General features: G+C 46.2%; 1 protein-coding gene across 4 annotated transcripts in view; it reads right to left on the bottom strand.

Annotated features, from left to right (window-relative positions):
- PDPK1 (3-phosphoinositide dependent protein kinase 1) overlaps positions 1 to 25,795 on the bottom strand; it is a 68,620-nt gene that overhangs the window by 40,600 nt on the left and 2,225 nt on the right. The window contains exons 1-2 of one of the 4 annotated variants that reach the window (XM_072942485.1): positions 23,672 to 23,813; positions 14,901 to 14,955 (exon numbers count right to left, since the gene is read on the bottom strand). Coding sequence is in view for 2 of the 4 variants with exons in the window: in XM_072942482.1 (XP_072798583.1) it covers positions 14,918 to 14,955 (38 nt within the window). In the remaining 2 variants the exon portion in view is untranslated. Of the gene's footprint in view, positions 1 to 14,900; positions 14,956 to 23,671; positions 23,824 to 25,795 lie in introns of those variants that run through there. The other 3 variants (XM_072942484.1, XM_072942482.1, XM_072942483.1) reach the window with 3 other exon arrangements.

Genomic DNA, 25,795 nt, shown 5'->3' with positions numbered 1-25,795 from the left:
TTTATTACAAAGCTACGTAATCAAGACAGTGCGGTACTGGTATAAGGATAGACATACAAAAGAAAGTAACAAAGTCCAGAGATAAACCCAAATGTCTATGGCCAATTGATTCTTGACAAGGGTGCCAAAACCCTTCAACGGGGAAGAACAGTCTTTTCAATGAATGGCACTGGAACAACTAGATATCTACATGCAGAGAATGAAGTTGGATGCCTTTCCCACATCAAAATTTAATTCAAATGGATCAAAAATCTACATTTAAGAACTAAAACTATTAAACTCTTAGAAGAAAATACAGGAGTAAAAACTTCATGACCTTGGCAATGATTTCTTAGATATGACACCAAAAACACAGCAACAAAAGAAAAAACGGATCAAAGGGGCTTCATCAAACTTTTAAAATTTTGTGCTTCAAAGGCATCATCAAGAAAGTGAAAAGACATCCCAAAGAATGGGAAAAAATATTTGCAGATCATGTATCAGATAAAAGACTTGTATCCAGACTATATAAAAGAACTCTTACAAACTCAATCTTTTTTTAAAACCCCACAATTAAAAAGTAGGCAACACATGTGAATAAACATTTCTCCAAAAAAGACAGATGGCCAATAAGTAAGCACACGAAAAGATGCTCAATTATCATTAGTCACTGCAGAAGTTCAAATCAAAGCCATAATGGGGGGGAAGGTATAGCTCAGTGGTAGAGGGCATGCTTAGCATGCACAAGGTCCTGGGTTCAATCCCCAGTACCTCCATTAATAATTTTTTTTTAAGCTGTAATGAGATTCCACTTCACACCTACTAGAATGGCTAAAATCAAAAGAACATAATAATAACAAGTGTTGATGGGGACCTAGAGAAACTGGAACCCTCAAGCACTGCTGTTAGGAATGTCAAATGGTGCAACCACTTTGGAAAACAGTATGACAGTTCCTCAAAAGGAAACTAGTACCATATACCCCAACAATTTCACTCCTAGGTGTATACCCAAGAGAAGTGAAAACATATGTCCACACAAATCTTGTACAAGAAAGTTCCTAACAGCCAAAAGGTAGAAACAACCCAAATGTCAATCAATGGATAAATGGATAAACAAAATGTAGTCCTGCTGTAAAATTAAATACTCGGCCATAAAAAGGAAGTACTGATATATTCTATAAAATAGATGAACATGGAAAATATCAAGCTAAGTGAAAATGGCCAGACACAAAAGCCACATATTGTATGATTACACTTTTATGAAATGTCCCCAATAGGCAAATCTATAGAGAAAGCAAGATGAGTCGTTGTCAGGGGCTGGAGGGAAGGGCAATGGGGAGTGACTGCTCATAGGTATGGGGTTTCTTTTTAGAATGATGAGGATGTCCTGGAATTGGATATGAGGATGTCCTGGAATTGGATGGTTAGGATGCATAATCTTGTGAAGATGCTAAAAACCACTGAATTATACACTTCAAATGGGTGAATTGTATGGTATGTATGAATTATATTTCAATAAGCTGTTGTAAAAAATAATTATATCACATATGACTGCATTAATTTATATATAAGAACTCATTCAAATCTATAAATTATCAACACTTTTTTTCAATGAAGAAATGGACAAAGGATAGGCACCAAAAAACCTCAACTAAGAGACAAAAACGTGCATTGTAGTCAAAGACAAATTAAAGCACCAGAGATAGTACTCTATACTTTTAATTATGGAGGGAGGTTGGGGATGAATTAATACATAAGAATGATGATTAAGTATGTTTACAATACACAGAGACACCAAATGCTGGCAAGACTATGATAAAGCACGTACACAAGCGTGGCTGGCACCATAAAACCATGTTGCTGTTAAAATGTTTATGGAAAGCAATTTGGTAATTTATCAACAAAGCAACAACAGAAAGAACAGTTGTCAATGAGATACATAAAAATACTAGAGAGAGGTGGGTAGAAATACAGTTTAGATGGGCATTAAGAAAGGATCTCTAGATAGTGTCAAAGTTAAATTGGAAATACATAAAAGCTGTGCCCACAATCATTAAACAAACAAATCTCTTTTCCAGTCTGAGTCGGAAGTGTTCCAGCAGAGGCATCATCAGCCCACCTACCACCAGACAGCTGCAGAAAACACAAAATGAACTCAGAGCATCCAGAGTTGTTTCTAACAGTACTCCCCATTAAAAGAACCCAGGAGAGCAACTGACTCCACCTCCTGGAACAGGAAAAAGAAAATCAGTATGGGCCTATAATCTCTTGCTATGTCTGAAAAGGAGGAGGTTGTCACAAGTGTCTGTGCTGTAAGGAAAGGGCAGGAAGCTGGCTTTTAGGAGCCATTATTGGCCACATTGTGACCCTGTAAACACTAAGCACAGCTCATTAGAATAAGCTGAAACCATACAAATCATGAGTCTGCAACAAGACATAGAGGTGATAAAAAGTATATTAACATGGTAACATAAAAACAAGTTGAAGACAATTTAACACTTAATTTTATATATTTAAGTAGCAAATGGAGTGTGGCCATACAAAGCTGTTTCTAATATTGTGTATATGTTCACTCATAAAGGATACATAAAAACTTTCTCTCTCCATTAAAATAAGGAAGGGAGAGACAAAGAACTATAAAGAAGCCAGAATCCTGTAGAAAACAGGATTCTCCTGTACCGAGAACAGGCAAGACAGGTGGGCGCACAGTAACCAACGATTTGCAGAGGGTGAAGCTCAGCCACCACAAGACAAAAGCTGATAGAGACAGAGACACTCATCTTGAGATGCACAAAACACATAACAAGTAAAAAACAAATCTGACAGAACATCCTGTGACCCAAACATGATAAGCACGGAGGTGGAGAAGTGAGGCAGCAGATGGCAAGAACAAGTGGGAGCCTGGGCTATCCCCAAAATGCTGTATAAACCCCAGCTCCACAAGGCATGCCAGCCTGGGAAAGGCTGGCTCAGGCACAGTCACCCCAAAAGATACACCACACACCAGGTCCTAACCAAAGAGCCATCACCAACACTGGAGCTGCACCACAGCTGGGAGGAGGCAGGTCTGCCAAGATCATTATCACTTCAGGCAAGGTACCCAAATATGAAGGAATTAACCAAACACACAGTACCAATGAAATACTAGGAGAATATGACCAACTGGCTCTGTAAAAAAAAAAAGTCTAAGAGACTTTGATTTTTTAAATGTGGCACACAGCACAATGTGACCAGAAGGACAGGTTCTCAAGTTGGAACGGGAGCCCATGGCACACCATTTATTCATGGAACACCAGTGTTTTCTTGAACGCTCTACAGCTCAACAGTAAGTCAAGTGTGCCTTACACATTTCATAAACATTCCATTTTCATGAGGAGTACAAAGGGTTGGCCCAAGCTCTGTGGTCCAATCAGTACTTTAGTGGTTTGTCCCTATAAACAAAGCATACAATCTTAACAGAAGTGTAATCAAATTCAATAACTCCCTGCAGAGATTAGCAGGAACTTTCCATCCTCAAGGGCAGTGGTAAGTGGGGAAGAGGTCACAGTTGCCCATCAAAAACTGTGACATGTCTGGACTGTCCTCACTAGCCAGTCCAGCTATGCTATGACTGAGGGCTGTGGAAAGGGACCACTGAGCACCTCACAGGCTTTCTGGACACAGCCAAGAGGTAAGAGCTCCCAGTACCAACAGGGTCATCCAGAGCATAGAGCCTCAGGCCTGGGACTGAGGCGGAGCAGGACCATGTGACCTGAAGGGACACACATGAGACAGGTGAAGTGGAAAAAGCCAACACTTCACATGGTGCAGTCCCAGGCACTATAGTAGTGCTTCAAAAAGTGGCCACACACCCACTGGGCGGCCATCCCTGCCCAACAGGGGAAGGGTGGGCACCATGTCTCTGTTGTATCCCACCCTCACCATACCTGCCCCACCAAGTGTGTAAATCATACCAACATGGGCTTGTTTACAGGCCTCATCTAAGTTCACCTGTGTGCCAAGCCACCTGCCAAGCAGAACTCAAGGAGACAGTGGGAGAGATGCATGGGATCATGGCAAATGTTGCTTTTAATTCAAAACTGAAAAGTGAACTACTGAGTAAAATCTCAAACATGAAGTTTTTAAATAACAAAATGTATGAGCTGATTCACAGAACTGGAAAAATGTAATCGTACAAAGACATGCTTCTAGATCCAAAGACAATTCTAGGGAAGCCACCAACATATCTGTCACATGGAGGCTTTTGAAATAGGTGAGGGACAGCACACTGCTTCTTCACAGAGGGCAGAAGCTCAGCTCTGGGAGGCGAGGTACTGCAAACGACACTCAAGAGCAATGAGCATCAGCTGCGATGGCTGCGGAGGCAGGCGCTGCAGGCAGCAGGCAACCCATCTGCAGGAAGCAAGGGGGCACTGAAGACCTGGGCGTGATAACCACCATCAAACTGGCTATCCCGGGAACAGATGAGCCTGAGATTAAGCACCCTGGGAAGGCCTGACACCATGAAGAACGCTGACACTGGCTCCAGGAGCACTTACTGAGAAACACTGTCTTCAGTTCCAACTTCCTGAATGCTGACTGAACAACACCCAGCCCATGAGAGTGATCCTCAAAGACAACGAAAGGTAATTCTGATGAAACTCTGTTTTACAAGCACGTATTTCTGAGAGCTTTCTTTTCTTTTCATCAAAGTGGTTTCCAAGGTTATAAAAAAGGTGTTCAGAACAGGTCTTCAAAAGAGAGCACGGCCCCTTAGAAAACATGAGTTTGCTCCTGACCTTGGCTAGGCCAGCTCTACACACAGGCACCAGCCAGGTGGCAGCCCTTGCCCTGCACCTCTGCCCATTCTGGGCTCTGCGGTGGACATGCGGAAGTCAACCATGAGGCATGGCGAAAACCAACAGGCTGTCTCGACAGAGCTGGACCTGACTCCAGACCCACAACACCGAGCAGCACCTGGCCTGGCACTGACAAGGGAGGAAGTGGAGCATCTGCTGGATAAAACCTGCTAACGCCCTCCCCAACATCGGTCCAACCCATGAGGTTGGTAAGCCATGGAAAATGCCCTGGCCACCTGTATACTTCATAGAGCCTGCCACAAGATAAAAGTTTGAGCCTAGGATTTTCCCACCTGTAAACGTCAATACACTGGGTGCTAACTGTTACCTTCACAAGTTGCCTGGCTAGTTCACCCAGCCCAAAAGCACAACTCCAATGAGAGGTTTGAAGGCAGACATTGATAAGCGTCTCCTTTAAGGGATACATGCCACCTAAGTAAAATTAACATAAATTAGTGAGTCTTTCTCTGTTGTTGGCAACTGGCTAAAACTGTCAGCATGCCCTGGACAGGTGAGAATGTTCTGGAGCCTGAGCTAAACCATGCCTGCTTCAGTTTGATGCATACTGAAGTAGAAGGCTTGGCCATAGTCAGTGAAACAGAGTGTGGGCTCTGGAGATGCCAGAGCAGGGCAAGGTGGCCGTGGGGCCAGACTGAGAGGGAGCAGGGAGAATGCCGTGTCTCCACACACATACACCAGCCACCTCACCTACAGAGCACAACCACCATTCCTCAAATGCCCAGGACTCCACCACTGCACCCCAGGAACCACTCAGCGCCTTCACCCACCCAGGCACAGCAGGCGCGTTCTACAGTTTGCCACAGCTTACAGCATATCCTGCAACCCAGCATGCACAAGACCCAGGAGGGTCAAGGGGAGCTCCAAGATGCTTAACTCATCCAGTGCAGACAACTCAGGATGTGGCACTTCTGTAAGCACATCCTACCCTCCAAAGCCACGGTTTTGTAATTTCATAAAAATATACCACTCATTTTTGTTTATCAGAGTTTCTTAAAGGAGATAAATTAACAACATTATCAACGCAATTACTCTACAAACATGGCCACTGTGCCAGCGAGGGTCCAGGGACTTGGCTGTAAGGCAGATGTGGTCCCTACCCCTAGGAAGCTACATCCTAATGGGGTGACAGGCCCAACATCATTTACAGAACTAGCTGATTCAAGCTGTGAGGGTGGCCATGGCAGAGATGGATGAGTACTGGGGGTACAAAGCAGACCCCAGGCTGCTATGGGGCCAGAGCATGGATTGGTGAGGGGCTCAGAGAGAGTGCTCTCATGTGGAGCCATTAGAAGGCTGCAGCAAGTCCAAGGGAGGGTGACAGCGGCTTAGATGGCACTGCAATGGAAGGAAAGGAAATATTCACATACAGAAAGTAAAATGCAATAATAGCTAATCATGCATCACACATTTCCAAGTTTCACTTTCCCTTAATGTTTCAGGTTCAAAATTCAGATTCAGCCGACTTCATGAGTCAGAAAGAAAAACCAGTCATTCTGAAATCAACATCCAAGTAAAGTGTACAAAGAACTCTAGATTTTTGAAATGACAATAATAGATGATGTAATACAGTCACACACACACACACACACACACACAAACCTGCTTCCCCATCACATGCTTTAGGAGAAACACAGGGCTGCCACCATCACTTCACAGCAGCTGCAACAATTTAACGTAAATGCAGTCACCCCAAGACCACACTTCAACAAATCCACCTCAGCAACAAATGTTCACTGAGCACCTACTATGTGCCACACAGTTTTTGTGGCACTGCTGACACAACAAAGAACAAAACTCAAGGAGTCCACATTCTAGTGGGGGCAGACAGACCCTCAAAAAACAAAACCCAGGTAAAATTCAGTGTGTCAAATGGTGATAAATTACTGTAAGAAACATACGAGAGTGAAGGAAGATGGGAGTATTTGGATGGGGGTCGTATACATTTAAACAGAGAAACCCATACTGGGAAGGCAACATCTAAACAAAGATCCAAGGAGGTGGGGAAAGCCCTAAAGATGTGTGGGGAGAGCCTTCCCGGCAGAAGACTAGCCAGTGCAAAGGCCCGGGGGCAGGAGCAGCTCTGTACTCACGATTGTCCAATTTGGCCCTCAGCACAGGCCATCTCCAGACAGAACCTCAGGACACCAGGTAGGGATCTTAAGGTCCCAGAAACACTCCTCCTGGGGTCACTTCTGGCACCCTGTGGGCACCTCAAACCACAAGGGTGGGAGTCTGAGAAATGGGGCTTCCCATAAGGGTCCAGCTCCTGAACCAGAGTCTGATGCCAGCCTAACCACAGCTGTACTGTCCCACATCAGCCCTGGGCTCAAAAATACTAGCCACCACACCACGGCCACTCTGGAAGCGTCCCAGTAGTATTCTCTCTGCTCCAGCATAATGAGTATGATGACACAGAGACTTATCATGGGCAGCCCTCCTCCTCTGTGGAATTCTGCAACTTCCTTCCTGCCTTCGCCACAGCACACCAGCCAAGCACCTCAGTGCAAGACCAGCTCTCAGGGCCCCTCACTGACAGAGAGATGTTTACAGGACAACTGCTCATGCTTTCTCCTCCTGCAGCCATAGCTTGCTGGCATGGGTACGTTTTAATGAACAGTTTCACTTCTTCAGTTAAAATGATTAAATGATTAAAATACTAACTTTTAAAGCATTTTTTAAAGCAACAACTGTAAAACGAAAAGCCTAAGAGAAGAGCCCTCTTCCAGTGTGAAAAGACCAAATGCTTATCTGTACTATCTCTGTTATTCTAAAGGGCTAATTTTTCTAACATTTTGAAGCAGCAATTAAGCCGCATAAATAGCACTCTGAGAATATTGCCCTGATCCTGAGGACACTCACTACCGGGGGCTCTGGGGCAGGGGCTGGTTGGTAGTCAGGTTCCCAAGGAGCTCCTTCCAGCCCACCAGCACCCCGACCCCGTGGAGGCAGCACAGCACAGGGTGCCCAGGCAACCCAGGGCCTGCCGGTGAGTCACTCCCTCCCAGCACAGCCCAGTCAGCTTGCCACCCACTTAGTGACCCAAAATTATGGTAAGTAAATACTTTCGGTTACTCACTTTCTGAAATTTAAATCTCTGGAGAAGTTTAAAGCAACAATACCCTAGGTATGCCTGTCCCCCATCCTCATCCTCCCTCATAAAATGGAGCTGGTCACAAGTTCTCAAGAACGTGGCTCCCTGCCCGGTCCCGCAGGTACTGTGCCACCACAAGTCATGACTGCTGGCCTTTCCTATATACAGGGGTGCACCCCAAATCCAAGCCCTTCACACCCAAGGGAAGGCTGTGAGCTGCAGCCTGCTTCACCGACAGCTTCACATCTGTGGCCACTGTGGGTCCTCGTGACCAAGGCCTTGCACTGGCCAGGCCAGGCCCCAACCTTCCTCCTCCACTTCCCAGTACCAGCACCCTTTAAATCCCCCTGCATGAGGGGATCCCTTCTGTGCTCTTCTCTCCTACCCTCTGTGTCCACCAGGACAAGTTCTGTAACGGCACTGGTCCTAAGAAAAGTGGAAGATGTGTCTGTGGCACAGCAATACTGAGCACAAGGGAAGACAGCTGTTCTCAATTGAACTTGGCTAGGAAAATTGGCGCCATCAACATCCAGCACCTTTGATGTCTCTGGAAAAGTGGGTCACATCCCTCCAACTCCACTCAACATAATTCTCATTCTATACCCATCAGTGTGATTCCACTCCCCACCCCTCCTCCTCAGAGCATGAACAGATGGGGGCTTCAGCAAGGACTACAACTACCCTTCTGCAAGAACATCTCTAACAGAAAGACAAGCCCACGTTTTAAACAAGTGACTTCCAAATGAACTTAAAATGCAAATCCACTTAGGGCAAAGGAAAACAATGACCCACTGATTTCTTTTCTACCAATCATCAGGTCCCATACACCAGACATCTCACCTCTTCCAAAGCTGCTGACTAACCCTTAGGAGATTAATTGTCAGGTAGATACAAGCTTATTTTTAAAACACAGGGCCGTATTTTTTTTTCAGAGCCATATATTTTTAAAGTACACCTCACAAGTCCTTAATTACCTGGTGGCAAGACAGTACTGCACCACGCAGACAAGGAAGTGAAGAGATGAGACAACTCCCCCAGGTTTCAGGAGGCACTGTATGTGTGTGGGGGAGAAGCCACAGCCAGTGGCCTGGGCTGCTGCATCTACACATGGGATGTGGCTCAGCTGAAGGAAAGCTCTCCGCGCACTTTCCTTTCTGAGTGACACGGCCTTGCACTCTGCCTATGGAATGTGTATCCACTTTTACTTTAAACTAAGCACCCAACCCCCACACCTCATGGCCTTTCTCTTGCCTTCTGAGATGGTCTGCACTGTCTATGGAGTGTGTATCTTTGAATAAAAAGAAAGAGAGAGAGAGGGAGGGAGGGAGGGAGGAAAGCTTTCTGCTCCAAAATGGTTCGGAGGAGCTGTGTTAGGATGGGAGATTCATGGTTTCTCCTCCTCTGTTTTTGAAATGTAGTTATTTACAATAAAAAGTAATTTATCAGTTCATTTTGCTAACAGATATTTACTTAGCACCTACCAAGAGCCCAATCCTACCTGAGCCCCAGGGATTAGAAGGAGAAAAGAAAACAACAAACGGCAACTGAGTCAGCACCAGGAGGCAGAGAAGCTAACTTTAAGTGAGAAGGGTTGACTGATCCCTCAGATCCCTCTGGATCTTTATCTGTCTATCTTTATCTCTTTAGGAAAGATGAAATGCAAATTAAGCAAGGATTTCCTATGAAGAATGAGCTTGAGAGTTTGAAGCTAGACTTAGTGTTGGCGTGATGAGAAACTCTTTTATCCTGATGGGGGAGCCTGTCGCTCTGCACCAGGGCCAAGGATTCAAACCTGGGGAACTACACTACCCAAATGTGAGCAATCACAGCTAGATGCTTTAAGTGTCTTGGCTCTTAAGAGTTTAAAGTTTCTGCAGACCTGCTGAGGAAGAATCTAACTTCATGATGTCACAAGAATGAATAGTTCCAAATGCTTAATCATTAGTAAACTGTGCAAACCTTTTGCATACAAATAGTCATGGCCTCAAACAAGTTACCAGAATAAGTAGAGAAGTTATCTCCCAACTGTTAGAACTCTGCCAGGTTGGGATCCCAGCTCTGCTCCTCACTAGCCACCTGACCTTGAACAAACTGTATCACCTCTCCGTGGCTCAGACTTTACCTAATAGTCAGGGATAAGGAGAACTGGGCCTTCGAGGCTTCCTGTGAGGATTTAATGAGCTAATCTCAACAAAGCACTCAAGTTGACTCAGAGGGAGTACGTTATTAGTAGTTTTAGGATTAAACAACACAGAAGACACACATTGAGTTTTCCCAACCAAGGGTCAACAGATCATAAAATAAGTCCTTCAAGACCAAAATGAAGCCTATTCCCCCTCCAAATTTATCTCTTTATTTATCTGGGAGTAAAAATTAAATATATACTGTACTACGAGGCCCAATTTTAACTGTGAGGCATACAAAATGATATAGAAAGGCTGTGCTCCCTTAACACACCAGGAGAGGAGTCAAGATCAAAATCAGGGCCTTCTATGGTCAAGATGCTGTCACGCAGCTTAAGGCTCCCACCAACAAGAGAAAGGATCCCAAACTCGAAAAGCTAAGCTGCTTTTAAATGCTGCCTGGGCGGACTGTGCTCTGAAGCTCAGAAAGGCTCTCAACTAATACAACCAATACACTACACAGGGGGACACCTCTCTCTAGGCTCCCACATAAAGGCAGATGTCAGGCTGCCAAATTCAACCAGCCCACCCCCAAAGGGACACTGCTCTCAAGTCAGCGGTGTACATTGGCAAAGAATATTCTGGTAAGAACCTCCTCTCCAAGAAATTCCACAAAGCTAGGCCCAGCAAGGAAAAAAACCTGATAGAGGTAGGGGCAACCACTGCTACCTTCCCCAAACCTCAAACCTCCACCATCAAGACTACAGTGAAGGAGCAAAACTGAGGACCCTAGCCAATTTGGCTGAAATCCTGAGTAACCACAGGTAAGCCACACTCTCTCTGAGCCATAACTTACTCTTCTATAAAATGAGTTGATAACATCGACCCACTCCTTATGGGCTGCTTGGCGCCCACAACAGACATGAGCTCGAAAGCACTTTGTGAAGTACATCTGTCATGTTCACAGGGCAGGCCAGGTGTGCCTACTGCCTAAGGTGATGGGAGGGGATTGTTGGGGCCTGGGCACCCATCTGCGTGTGCTCGTAACACAGACCACACCACATGCTCTGCTCACATTAGCCTTCAACCGCAGGCAGATGGCAAGCTGGCCCACATGACCCAAGTGGTCAGCAATGCTCTCGCACAGTGCGACAAACAGCAAAATGCAGTTCATTTTAACTAGGCACGGAACTACATGTAGGAGCTGAAGCTGCAGGTGGATGGAGGCTGGATTTAAACAAAGACCCGAGTAAGACTTTCTGCTGTTCCATGGAGCAGGCTGGAGAAGGGCAAGAGAGGAGGGAGAGTATTTAGTGGGTGATCCCCGAGGGTGGCCACTTAATCTGTCCTCCGGTTCTCTTCTCCAGCTCCTTGGAGCCTCTCACCCAGAAAGAGGCAGGTGGAAGAACACAAAGTCAGGGCTGCCTTTGTAGTCTAGTCTTCAGGCTTAACAGACTGCAGACTCGGTAAACAGTGTCTCTGAATTTTACTAAACCTGTACCTTCAACATTAACTTTGTACATACCACAAACATACTATGAAACATTGAAATATCAGACTCTTTGCAGGGACACCAAAGCTCTGCTTACCTCCTCCTGGCACTTTGGAACTGCATAAAGGTATACTTCACATGCCATTAATTTGATTAACATGAACATCAGGATTACTACTGGGTTGGAGGGGAGATCAGGAGGGCCACTCAGAGGGCTTCTAAGAGCCTAGTAAAATCCTATTTTTAAAGCAGGGTGATGGCACATGATAGTTTGTTTTAAATTCTCTATATAATTATACGCACCCCTTACAGATACAACGTTAAATAATACTGCTTAAAAGGAAATTAATGAAATGCCATCTTTCTCTACCACTAAAAATAACTTTTATTAAGCACTTACTGTTTGCCACACACACTTCTGAGCATTTTACACATATTATCACAGTCCTCTAAACAACTTTTGGGGGTAAGGACCACTGGTATCCCTTTTTTATAGATGGGAACACTGAGGCACAGAGCAGGTCCTTGTCCACAGTCACAAGCCCAACAGTGAAACCATATTCAAACTCAATGCTCTCAACCCTCCCCAGTTAGCAGAGGGTGTGTCTGATGCTGATACTCCATGTTAGCTAGAGAACAAGAAAGTAGGGCCCCAAACTGCCAGGACCTTCCTGGGAAGTAATCAATAACCACTATCATATCACACCTTAAGCTCAAGTCCTTCTGACCTGCCAAATTCCTCTACATTGAATCTAGACAAAACAATCAAATTCAGAGGAAGATTTATATTATGAAAACGTGAATTAAGAAATTGCTCCAAAAAGATAGAAATGGCTATACAAATGTCCACCAGGAGGACAACACTCATGGTTCACCCATAGAGAAGAATACTACGCAGCCACTGGAAGTGACTCACACAAAAATACTCAGTGAAAACAGCAAAACTGTCTCAGATATACAATAAGGGTCCCAATTTGATTTTTAAAAATACAGGAAAGAAATAATGATGACCTCTGGGTGAAGGAAAGGCAGATTTTCTGGTGGGTTACTTGTAACCTTTAGCCTTGTGCCTGCAATGGATGAAGGCTGACCTAGGAGGGTCAGCAGATGCAGCACAGGGGTTCTAGATGGGTGGGGGCCTCTGAGGAACCTTATCAGTGGCCTTCCCACCACAGAGGCCACTTAGTCTTCACTGGACACTGGTGATACTTGTGGGGCCCACAGAGGCTCTGAACTTCCTTCCAGGCCCATCAGTCCATTCATTCAGAAAAGACCAGCAATCTGTAAGAAGTATTTGCTAATGAACAGATAAATAAATGAATAAATTTTACATACAGGTCCTATGTGTGGGAAAGAAATCCTTAACCATCAGTGAGGGCCCAGCATGGAAATCCTATTTCTGCTTTTAAAGCCTGTCATCCTTGAGCTGGATCAGAAAAAACAGCAGCACTCCAAAGATAACTAATCCAATCCATATATTTAAGATTCCATTTCACAACCAAGTAACTCGGATAAAACCTAGAAAGAATATGCATTAAAAGCTTTACTCAGTAAAATCTATTATTAGTCAGAAAACAATAACATCAACAAGCTCTTGCCTTCTGTTTCCCTAAAATTAATAATTTAACATATTAAAGTTGACAACTAAGAAAAATGGAGTTTCTAAGCTCAAGTAACATTAATCATACACCACTTAAATACACAGCTTCCCATGGGAATTATATTCATTCAGCAAACAATTTCCCCTACAATCTAGTTTGGGAATCTAAGTGATACCTAACTTGATCAAAAGTAAATTATCTTGAAAGTAAGTGATGCAGTGAGGCCAGCAGGTACTGAGCTGCTACCTTTCTACCCAGGAGCTGAACCCTGGCTGAGGCCACCTCTTTTCCACCCTCCAGCTTCCAACTCCAGCTCCTTAAAGGAAACCTCCCTTAGACTCCAAGACTAAAAGGTCAGAAGTGAAAATAAAATCTAGAGCACATAGGTACTTCCAATGAAATGAGAACCTTTCTCTGGTTCCAGCCCTCTCAATCCCTCCCCCTAGCCCTGCCTTCCCTTCTACTGGGCTGGAGATCCTCAGCGCTTCCCACCTCTCTTGTGGCTGCAGCAGCCCTGCCACCTCCCCTTTGATGACACTGACCCATCACCTATACCCTCTCCTCCCCTTGTGTCCTTCAACCTCAGTGTACTACAACCTGTCCTTGCCGGCCTGCAGCATCTCCCCCAGCAAGGTGCACCATTCTTGACAGCAGCAAAGGGACCTGTAGGAACTCGTCAAAGTTTCCCAAAATGGCCTGGATTTTGTTTATCTTCCATCAGTGTTTCACACATAAAGATAACCACAGTGATGTGCTATTCTAATAACCCTTACAGATTATCCTGTTAAAAAAAAAAGCCAGATTAATGCGGTAAGAGTTTTCTTTTTTAATCCTCAGAAGCTTTTCTCTCCTTGAAATAGGAAAAGAAAACAAAAACCAACCCCTAGAATGTCACTGGCCATATATATAAAGGTCATCTGGCATGAACACCCTTCCAGCAGGATACACTTACATGGTTTGCAATGGCAGAAGAGAGACCCAACTTATTTCTAACTGTGAATGCTAGCCTGATACCTGAAAAGGCTCCATAAACAGATGTTTTCCCTTCTTAGGCTTGTTATCTGCAAATTCTGAATAAAGAGTTTCTTATTGGGAACAATAACGGCCAAGCAAGACACAGAGGGACTTTGTCCCACTGTTAACGGCTAACTCCCACAGTAGAACTTCACAACATCAGTGTGCAGAGAAAGATCTATTTTGTCTAGCATGACATTCATCCACACCTCCACCGATCACCAATATAGAGTTCAGTTACCGGAAACAAAAGAGGAGGAGGAAGGGGAAAAGGGCAGGCAGGCAGGCCAGTCTGTGTTTTGCCTTCCCTTAGCCAACTCTGAACACCCAACAGCTTTTGGACAGGCCAGAGCCCTAGGTTGGGCCTTCAATGCCCTGAGGCCTCTCCACTGCTGCCAGGGACCCCCTCAGTCAATTTTTCAAAGTGCTTTCCCCTTCTATCAGCTCCCTGGTCTTTCTTCCTACCAGTTCCTACCTGCATAACTGTCGTTTTTGCTGTGGTCCTATGGAAGGGAGGTTGGAGGGGTGAATTTATAGATGGGTGGGAACACACCAAACTCATGGTTTTCCTGAAAATGCCTATCTTCTGAGTTCTGGGTTAGAAGAAACTCAAACTCTCCTCTTGATTCAATCTCAAAGCCTCAAAGTAACAGCCCACACGGTAGACTGTGACTCAAGACCTTTAGACAATAACAACACTGCAGCTTCACCTGAAAGAAAATAACTTAGAGGAGAACATACCAAAGCTGACCACCTACTTTCACAAAGGCCAGGTGATACAGATCTCTCCTCCTACCTGCAAAGAAAGCACAAAGAGACTGAGCACACAGGACCCAAGCAGATCACAGCAAATGCTAATTAGATCACAAATAGCAGTCTCCAAACACTCCAGAGGGACACAGGCCTTCCCCTGATTAGAAACCATTTCTATCAGCAAGTTCAGGCTCACTCTGCACCGGGGGACACCTCTGTCCCTGCAGAGCATCCTGGGAGTGTCCGTGCCTGCGGAAAGTGGCCAGAGCAGGCAGGCACCTGGACCCCCTGCCAGTTCTAAAGCCCTCCAACTCCCAAGTGTCTTCATCTGGAAACCAGAAGGATCCAATTGGGTAAGCATGAAGTCCCTCCCAAAATAAAAATACTGTGGTCATCCTATGACACATAAACAGCAAGAACCAGAGAGCAGAGTAGGGCCATAGGCTTAATTCCAGTTAATCTTACACAACATTGCAAATTAATTATAATTCAGTTAAAAAAAACGAATCTTGTTTCACCTTGCCAGTAATAATCATGTGGACATCAGGCATCCCTGACAGGATGCACTAGGGGCACCCAACCTCCAAGGGCATCTTCCTGAGCCCATAATCTTAGCTTCATCACCAAAGACATTAGAAAAACCTAAGCTGAGGGACAGTCTATGAAATACTTGACCAGTACTCTTCAAAAGCATCAAGTTCATGAAAAACAAGGAAGGACTGAAAAACTGTCCTAGACCAGAGGAGACCAAGGAGACAAGACAACTAAAAGCAATGTGGTACCCTGGATGGGATCCTGGAACAGAAAGAAGACACTGGGGGGATACTGATGAAATCCCAAACAGATCTGCAGTTCAGTTAATAGCATGGTACCAATGTTATTGTCTTAGTTTAGACAAATGTGGCAGGGTTGTGTAGATGTTAACACTAGAGGAAGTGGGATGATAGGTATTATGGGAACTCTGTGTTGTCTTTGCAACTCTTCTATATACCCAGAATTATTCCAAAATCAAGTTTATTTTAAAAAAATAAGTTTGTTTAGAGGCTATTTTGATAGCTTCAAGCAGACTTAAAGGATCTGAAAACATCCTGTGTCATTTAAAACTTGACTCAGTTAATACCGAATACTAATTTGAAAAATATATGATTATTGAAAGAAAATAATTTATTTGAAAGGGAAAAACCTAACACAGAATACGTTTAGTATAAATTTCCTAATACCACCACCTTCTTCAGCTTGTCCAAAAGACCTCCGTGTTTGGAAGCAGAGTGGGTCTCCCTGAGAAAGTACTAGGTAAGCACAGCACACCTGGTCTTCCCAGCATGCAAAACAGGGGTCCCTCCTCAAACTTCCTCCACACTTGGCCACTTCCCTGCTTCCCTGTCTCCAGCCTGCCTGTCCCAGGAAAGCCCCTGCTCAGTGCACCCTGGGTCCAGACTCTTCTGTGTTCCTCTCTGGAGCAGCCACACAAAGACTGTCCACCCACTCCTGGCAAGACACAGCCCTCCCCTTCAGACATCAAGGGCCATGTTGCTGACCATTTCCCTTCAGCCCCTGAAGCAGAGAGCCATGGTTAGTGGGGCTCACAGAGGGGTGGGAGCACACAAAGGATGCCCCTCACCTACTAAGATGCAAATGTGGTCTTTTTCACCCAAGAATTCCTTCAGGCCATGAGCGTGGAGCCCTGTTTCTGTTGATGCCTCTTCTCCTAACCCACCACCAGCCCATCCTCACCCTCTTCTACCCTAGAGACACACAGCTCAATGCCAGTAATTTCTGGACAAGAGAGTTCTAAGATTTAAAAAAAAAAAAAGGCATTTAGGTTATAGGAGTTGCTGTTTTTTGTTTTTTGGACTTTTTTAGTCATGGGAATATATGCATTCACAAATAAAATCTATATTTAGATACACATTTTAAAACCTGTACATCTAATAATAACCAGCTATGTATATTCAATCAGTAGACTATAATTTTGACCAATGAAAAAAACCAATGAAAGAAAAATACCAAACTACACAAAGAAAAAAATGAGTTAACAATGGAAAAAGAGGGCAATACACACTGAGCTGCTGAGACTGGACACTGAGGGAACAGTTTATTCTCTCAGCCTCCGGTCCAGGCTAAGTCACAGGTCACACTGAGAGAAAAAAGCAGAATGGCTAAGGGCTCACCCTCAAGGAAGGAAGCCAGTTAATAATGACAAGACCTTGCAAATGAGCAGTCATCCAGCTTCTTAGCTTGCTAAGTAAGTTAGCTTGCTAACTTACTTGCTTTCCCAGGGTCTAGCTGCTATAGGTTAGACCTCCCTAAGAACATGCCTGAGCGGAGCCAGTGTTCAGGCAATCTTCCCAGAGACTGGGCTATTCCCATCATCTCCCAAAGGAGAACTGCTACACCTAGTGTAAGCACACACTGGGTCTAAAATTCACATTCACTCCTGCTCTCCTCCCTGGTGGCTCTCTCACTCACACTCACTCACTGCACATCTGTGCACAGGTGCATGGCAGGAAAACCCAGGACAAGCTGGGCTGCCCAGACATTGAGTGTTGAGACACCCCCCAAGACCACCAGCTGCACAACCATCCCGGGAAGGTGGAGCCTCTCACACTCAGGGGCACAGCTGCACCCACTCAGGGAGCAAGCGCTCCTCTTAGGACAGAACACTCTTAGAGATTAGAGCAAAGCCAAGGGCTAGGAAAAGCCCTCTGACCTTACCCAAAGCAGCAAAGAGAGATGTGCCAAGAGGGCCGCAGAGCAGGGTGGTTGTTTCCCCCGTGGTCCCTCTGCCATGAGGGAAAAGCAGCTTGGCTTTGGGTCAGAGAAACTAAGGTGATCCTGATCCTTAATTAGGGATCTTCAAGAAAATAATCCTCCTGATGGGGAAAAAAACTGCCTTGGTGAGGGGGAGGGTATAGCTTAGTTGATAGAGTGCTTGACTAGCATGCACAACGTCCTGGGTTCAATCCCCAGTGCCTCTATTAAACAATAAACAAACCAATCTAACCCTACCTTGGAGGCGGCTGTCTCTAGAGCAGGGTCCATATCACCCACCTCAGTTCTTCTACAGGTGAGGAACTCAGGGTCTGACCACGTGAGGACAGTGGTCCATGGCAGGGCTCACAGCAGGGCAGCAGTGCCGACACTGAGAGCCTCAGCTCAGAATTCTGTATGTTCGACACTAACACTTACTAGTCCAGGTTTAACCTAACAATGGGTCACCAAAATTTCCCAGGAAGGGCTGTAGCATAAAAAGGAACCAATGGCTTTGAAACATAATCTTTCAATGGTCAGGCAGGTGGTATAACATACATGCAGAAAAAAGGGCTATCCCCTTTTTAAATTATATTTCCTTAGACAATGAAGAAATGGAACATGGGACCACTGGACTTCCTAGTTTGGAAAGTTTCATATTGGATGTTAAATAAGTGACAGTTTATTATTATGAGAACTTCCACCCCTCAAACATATACAGCTCTGAACACAGGGAGTCAGAGTAGATATGCAGGATTCAAGGATGTTTTTCTTAATAAACAGCAAAGATGGTAAGACAGACAGGCTTGAGACAAACATGCCACAGGAAGCCCAGGTATGAGAACCATGAGGCAAAAGCGTGAAAAAGAGTAACAGCAACAACCTAAAGACTCCAGGTTCAGAAAGATAAATACGTAACAAGGTACAGAACCTGTTTTCAACATTGACTATATAACAAAACCTGATGCAGACCAAAGGGGAGAGTAGCACAAAGAAGCTGACTGACCAGAAAAGGACTCATAGCCGCAGGGCAGGGTTTCCACTGAGGGGCATTTCTTCAAGCAAAGAGGAAGGGCCTAAAGAGGAGAACCTGGCAACCAAGAACATCCTGGACACTCTCAGGAGCTGTGCAGGCTGGGAAAAGCGGCTACATGGCAAAGGCATCCAAGGGACCCCGGAGGAAGAGCTAAGTAACAGGCCAGGAGAGGTAGGGGAGGTCACAGGGGCATTGGAACTTGGGGACCCTACCAGTGAGTCCTCACTTCCTCACCAAGAAAGGAAGAACTAGGAAGAAAGTTTGTCAATGTTTTCAGCATCACCAGGAGAGAGTGCATGAGGAGAACACAGTGTGACCAATCCCCCTCCAGACGCAACTAATTCCCTCACTGCAGGAGGGTGTCCCAGTCATGCCACCACTGACCACAAGCACCACACTTCAGATAGGGTTCACAACTGAGGTCTGCAAGGTGAATCTTCTCCCCCTGGGTGGAGGCAGAGTTCCCAGGACCACTGCTAGCCCTGTCCTCCCAATCTCCCGGAGACAGAGAGAGAATGGAAAAGTTAACTCCAAGCCCCTTTCCCCACAGCTTTCCACTGCAGGTCAAAGCACTTAAGGAGAACTTCAATGAGGCTTCAAACCTCCCTGAGAATATTACCAATCTTCTCTGACAGCATCCAATATTCAGCTGTCACTTTGAGATACAACTCCTGCTACAGTAAAATTAATTCAAAAAAAGAAAAACAGGTTGAAGAATGAGACTTTAACAATGAATTCACTGTTAAAAGCTAAGCTTTTAGCCGGATGAATTCTGACTGAAATGCTGCTGAGACACACACAGCCTTTCATCAGCCCTCTCCAACATGGGCAGACCTGTCACCAGCTCCGCAAACAGGCAGAAGACACAGACCTCCAGAGCTAACTTCCTTGGCATCCAGACATACCTTCAAACCACACCTTTTGTGGTTTCAATATTTTGAATCCCTGCAGGCTCCAAGTGGTTGGTACAGAGAGCACAATCCTATCCGTAGGACAGAAGAGGTCAATGGGCCACAAGGAAATATGCACCCACCTATATCAGGCCCCTCGACCAGCCTGCAGATGGAAACCACCCTTGTTTTTTCTTCTGTGGGCCATGAACCCAGTCATGGGCTGCTAACGTCAGATTTGTCCCTCTTTTTCACACACAGAGTTTGCAGCGCTGTCAGTTCTCGCTTCTGTGGGCCTATGCGTAATCCAACCATTTAAACAGAAACCTGAATCAGTTGCTCTGATAAGAGATTTGAAGCTCACAACTGTAAATCCTTTATAATGAACTCTCTCTCGCAATACATTCAAAACAACTTGGAATTTCTCGGAGAAAAAATTAGTTTAAATCAGGAAATTTTTCTAGACCAGGAGGACAGAAGCAGACTTTGTGCAACTATATAAACATAACCAGTGTCACGCACAGAAAACAGGTCCCCAAGAACCACCATGAACCCAACAGGCCTTTCTCCTCTAAGACACCATCATCAGAACATGCTCCCCACTACTCTTGAGAAAATGCACTTGCCTGTTGATTAATCTAGGGGCTGGCTACACAACCAGTTCCCCATATTCAAATAATTCTTTAAAGGGTCTGGTCTGGTATCACACTAAACAAGAGTGTAATCCAGTTACAGAAGAAGGTACTACCAAAAGGTCTTAACAATACATGTCCAAAACGTACAGTTTCCACAACAGCACTTCCTCCCCAGTGATCTGCCCTTTGAACTTGCCTTCAAAACAACTGTGCTCCGCACCCCTCTGGCCAGCTGTCATCACCAGGGCAGGCGCAGAGCACGCACACACTGGCCCTAGCCCGGGCACCTGCTGAGGGAATCATTTCTGCATCCGGTGTTCCCCAGCAGCGGCTCCTTGCTCTGCAGTCACAGAAGTGACGTATCACATGGGATTCCATCAAAGTCCATTTCCACAGAAAATACTCCGTAAGAAGGGTAAAGTGTAGTGCCTGTGACAGTTTTCCTCACACTATCAGAAGGGACTGACCCTGTTTGACCCCGTGCACTTCTGCAGCACTTCCCTGTCCATTACACACTTGCCTTACATGCACCCAAACCCTACATTAAGTGGCTCAAGGGACGAGGGCACAGATTGAAAAGGGGGACTCACTCCACATCTGCCTTTTCCTGCTCCCCAAAACTGTGCTAAAGGCAGCCGAGAGGCCAAGTCCTGCTTTAAAGAGCTGCCCAAGGCCTCTCTTCAGGTCACATATCTCAACAAGCTGCTGCGGTGATCCTTCTTACAAAACGCACATATGAAGAGTAAAACAAACCTACGCTTCCACCTTGTATTAGTATGGGGACCTCACCTTGCCAGCTCTGGACTCAGCTCATAACTGCTGTCAGGGGCGTCACAGGGACAGAAATGCATCCACTGCATGAGGCCACATAATGAGAAGCTACCTAAACGGGCATGTGAAAATCAGAACCCATTTCTTTCCCTGTTCTCTGCCTTCCCCACTGCCCTCCCACACAGACTCAGCCATACTTGCAAAAGACAGAGCCACCCTAGAGTGTGCAGGGAACCACTCTACCTGATCGACAATTTTACCTTTAACAAAATCGTTGCACAGTTCTTTTTTGTGAAGAAAAGAGTCAAGCCTCACCCACTGAGAACATCAGCCCTCAAATAAGGAGGGACCAGAGCCTCTTTCCAAACAGCTGCTTTCTGACAGCATGAAGCTGAAACAGGCTCCAGGGGTCACAGAGTTCAGCCATCTGCCCAAAGAAGTAAATAAGTGTGCTGTCTTTCCATGACAAGATGCCCCTCCTGCCCCGAGCACAGCGTCAGAGGACATACACAATCCCTGAGAAGATGTCCTGGGCAGTGGCACTGAAGACCTCCTTAGGCCAAGTGCTGCACTGAGCAGCCCAGCAGATCCTCCCTGGGGGCACTCCTCACTTGAAGGGCAGGGTGGCACTCAGGCCTCTGCCATTGCTCAGATGGGGGTTCAAATTGCACTCTATTAACCAGGCAGGTACTTAACCTCTCTGCACTTCAGTTTTCACACCTATAAAATGGGAATGACACCTACCTCGCAACACTGTAGACAGAAGTCAAGCAACACCATGTGAGCTATCTTGCAAAGTCCCTGCCTTAAAGTAAGTGCTCAATAAATGGTTCTTACAGCCTCTGGCTCACCTTAATGTCAAATTGAGCCAGGCCATTTCCAGACTTCCCAATTCCTACCGCTCCCCCTGTTGGTGGTATATACTTAAAGAAATGGGAAAACAACTCAGCCAGAGGGGCTTCTCATAAAGTGCCTCTTTAAAAGTCCGGTACAAATTCACTTCAACAGTGCAAATCTATCTGTCCTCAGGTGAAGAATCCCATACTTGGGGCATCTCTGCCATGAGTGACGGTAAAGACAGCAAAGTCTCATGTACATGTGGGGAAATCTAGCTGATGAAGACAACATTTCCTGACCGGGAGGTTGATACTTATTCTGTAACTCATTTTTTTCTCGGTGAACTTCAGCATTTTTTCACTAAAAAGCTGCCTTCTGCGAAGAAAACTCCAGATGTCAAATGTCCATCACATGGAACTACCAAGACTATGAGAAGATATTCTTTTCCTCTTCCCATAGGCGCCATCAGAGTACACACCTTGCATTGTAATAGCATCACTGTGTGAAAGTTCATTTTACAGACTTCCATGATCATTGTCAGCCCCAGCCTCCACTGAGGTCCGCCAAACAACCTAATTCGTGTTTCTGTGTATTAGTCTAGGCACCCCGGGGTACAGCCACACATGTTGCAATAGTCAAAGACATCTCTTCGCTTTTCACCGTTTTTCTCAACTGAACAGGTCCTCCTCCTCTCAGACTTCAGATTATCAACCATCTCTGTAAAGCAGAGTTCTTAACCTGAAGTCCCCGGTTGACCTGGAAAAGGTTCGAGAGCCTCCCGTAGTGATCACAAAATACGGTGTAGCTGTGCGTTTTTCATAGGAGGGCACTCAGACCTTCCCGCAGAGTCTCAAAGGGGCTCACGACCCTTCAAAAAGATTAAGTTGTTACCACGGAAAATAATGGGTCAAGTAAACTTTTTGGGTCTTCCTTCATTTTAAGGGATCTGCCTTTTGACCCAAATTTTTCAAGCTGTCTAGACATTCTTCCATCATCCACTTCACATTCGCATACAAGGTATAAACCCTTAAATCACCTTCCCAAGACTCCAGAACTTAACAGGAAAGGAAGCAAAAAAACACCAGGGATACTTTTAGCAACAGAGAGAAAACACTGGAACACTAGCGATACTTTCACCAAAACATTTAACCCAACAAGTGCTTTATCTTTTTTCTTCGCTCTAACATCTCCGCCCGGGCACGCTCACTTGCCCGCGGTGGTAGGTTCAAGCCCGGCTTCCCGGAGGCTCCCAACACTCTGATGCCGATGCCAAAGTGGAGCCTCAAGGCAGGAAAAGCATCCAAATGCCGCTCCGCGAGGCCAGGAAAGACGTGTATCGGAGTCGATCAGATTCCATTCCAATCGAGAATTCGGAGGGGCCCGAGCATCAGGTGCTTTGAGGAAGAACTCGCACCTCCTGCTTTCGCTGCGAACAGAGGCACCAGGACCCGATCCCAGGTGAAGGCCCAGGGCGGTTCCTCCACAGAACGAAAGATAGCCCCGGAGGCTCCGCTCCAGGCCGCGCCGAAAACAAACTTTCCCAGCACTTCCACCGCGACGGGCCGGTGACACCTCCTCGGCCTCCCCCGCCCTCCGTGCGCCTGTCAGCGCCCCCGCCGGGCCGGCGTCCGCGGCACTCGCGCCCGAGCTTCCCGCGGCGGCCAAGCGGTGCCTCCACGGCGCCAAAGGTCCCCGGCCCGGCCGCCCGGCCGCCCAGCCGCAGGTGAGGCACCGCCCGGCCCCCGGGACCGCCGGCCGCCCCGCCTCGCCGGGCCCCGGCGGCCGACGCGCTCGGCCGGGTGACGGACCGGCGCGCCAGGGCGGCCGCCGCGCACTCACCAGCTGGCTGGTGGTCCTGGCCATGGGCCCCGCGTAGGCGAGGGCGCCTCCCCCGCAGCGCTGCGCGGCTCCGCGCCTCCTCAGCGTCCTCCTCCCCGCGGCGGAGCCCCAGCAATGGCCGCCCTCATCCTGCGCCCGCCCCGCCGCCCGCCGCCCCCGGCGCCGCCCCGCCCCCACGCGACGCTGGGCGGGACTTCCGCCGCGCTGCCTCCATTGCCCGCGCCCACTGGCCACACTCGCTGTCGCTCTTTCCGGCTAGCCCCGCCGGCGCCCCCGATCCGCATTTCCGGGTTGAGGCCCGGCGGGCGGCAGCGACCCGGCCCCGCCTCGAGGGGGGACCATGCGCGAGCCAATCCCGGGGCCGCGGGGCGGGGCCGGGCGGGGGATGGGATGAACTGTCATCCCAGTTCGGGAAACTGAGGCTCGCAGCGCCCGGGGAGGGAGCTGGAGCTGAGGCGGGCCAAGGTCACACCCGAGGCAGGTCGTGGGGCTAGGCTTCAACCCGCACTGCTCGGACTTGGAAGCCGGGCTCTGAGGAAACACCGAGAAGCAACTTCACTAGTTACAGAACTAAGAAGTATTCACGGAAGGAAATCCAGGCTCTAAAGTACTATCTATAAGGCAGAAAACAATCCCATCTCATCACTGCTAATAGTCCCTGGGACACCTTCAGAACTTTCTTCTTTGCTTATTAATTTTTTTGTTGTTATTTTTGTTGATGATGATGTTGAATTTTTTTGGTGGTTGTTACTATTTTTGATGATGATGATGTTGGTGGGTTTTTTTAATTGTGGTATATTACACATAAAATTTACCACCTTAACCATTGTAGTGTATGGCTCAATGGCATTAAGTGCATTCACATTGTTGTTCTAAGATGATGTTTTAAACAAAATTAGAGTCATCTTTGTTACCTTAAGGTTTGCATATTTTTAAAAAACCTTTTTTTCTATTTTCAAAAAACAATTTTTTGAACAATTCTATTTTAAAGTAACAATTAAGACAACACAGAGAAGTAATAATAAGATAAGTGAACCTATAATCCCAGAATTAATTGTTGAATAGCAGTGAGAGCTGCTAACACTCACCAAGTGCTTACTCTTAGTAAGGAATTTTCATGTCTGATTTCATTTACTCTAAACAAGCATCCCAGCTATTGTTGCCCCACTTTTCAGATGAGGAGGCTGAGGCATATAGCACAGTTCTGGAACTTGCCCTCAGTCTTGTATTGCCAGACCCAGGATCTTGATACTACATGCCAGAGGCTGTGCTTTGACCATTAGGCTCTACAGCATCTGTTTGTACATCTTTCCAATCATCTGTACATTTATGTACCTTAAAAAATAAATAAAATGGCAAATGTTACCCCCATCCCTCAGAAGGGTTCATGCTGTTTTGATACTCACTTTTTCACCCTAACAATGTATCATCCTGTATCCTGCACAGCTCTCCTGATATATGACTGCTGTCTTTCTCAGTTGTAAAGGCTAAGAGGACTCCACGGGAGGAATCCTATAGCTTGTAGATCCATGTATTGATCAAGCTCCCTCCTGACACTGAAGTGGTTCCCCGGTTTTTTCCTCATGAACAAGGAGGACCTGCACTGAAATACAGGCACAACCTTACTTCTTTCCTTAGGCTAAATTCTCAGCAGCTGGAATTGCTGGGTCAGAATGCAGGTATCCCTCTCAGAACTCTTGATAACATGTTGCAAATTACCATTTGCCTACCCAGCTCTAGACACTCTCACCCTCAGCGGACATAAAGACAAGTTCAGGGTAGACACTGCTCTTCCTACCATACCAAGCCACAGCCAACATTTGGAAACACTGGGGACATTATCCTACGTCAATAATTCCTACTATGTATTAAGAGCAATGTACCTGATTTTCCACACAACAGCTGCATGAGCAGTTGGTACTATGACAATTTCCATTCTTTACATGAGGAAATTAAGGCTTTAGTGATTTGCTTTCTCTTGGTCATAGAGTTACTAGGTCACAGAGCATAAGACTCAAAACTAGCCCCAACCAACACCAACGCCTTGCTCTTGGCCACTGTACTCAACTGCTTCCCAACAACCCTTATTTTATATTTTTCAATCCTTGCAAAGTAAGAATAACT

The sequence above is a fragment of the Vicugna pacos genome, chromosome 18 (assembly GCF_048564905.1).
Source record: "Vicugna pacos chromosome 18, VicPac4, whole genome shotgun sequence".
NCBI lineage: Eukaryota > Metazoa > Chordata > Mammalia > Artiodactyla > Camelidae > Vicugna > Vicugna pacos.
Note: the sequence above shows the minus strand (reverse complement) of the source record. Positions and strands in the feature narration are given on the sequence as shown.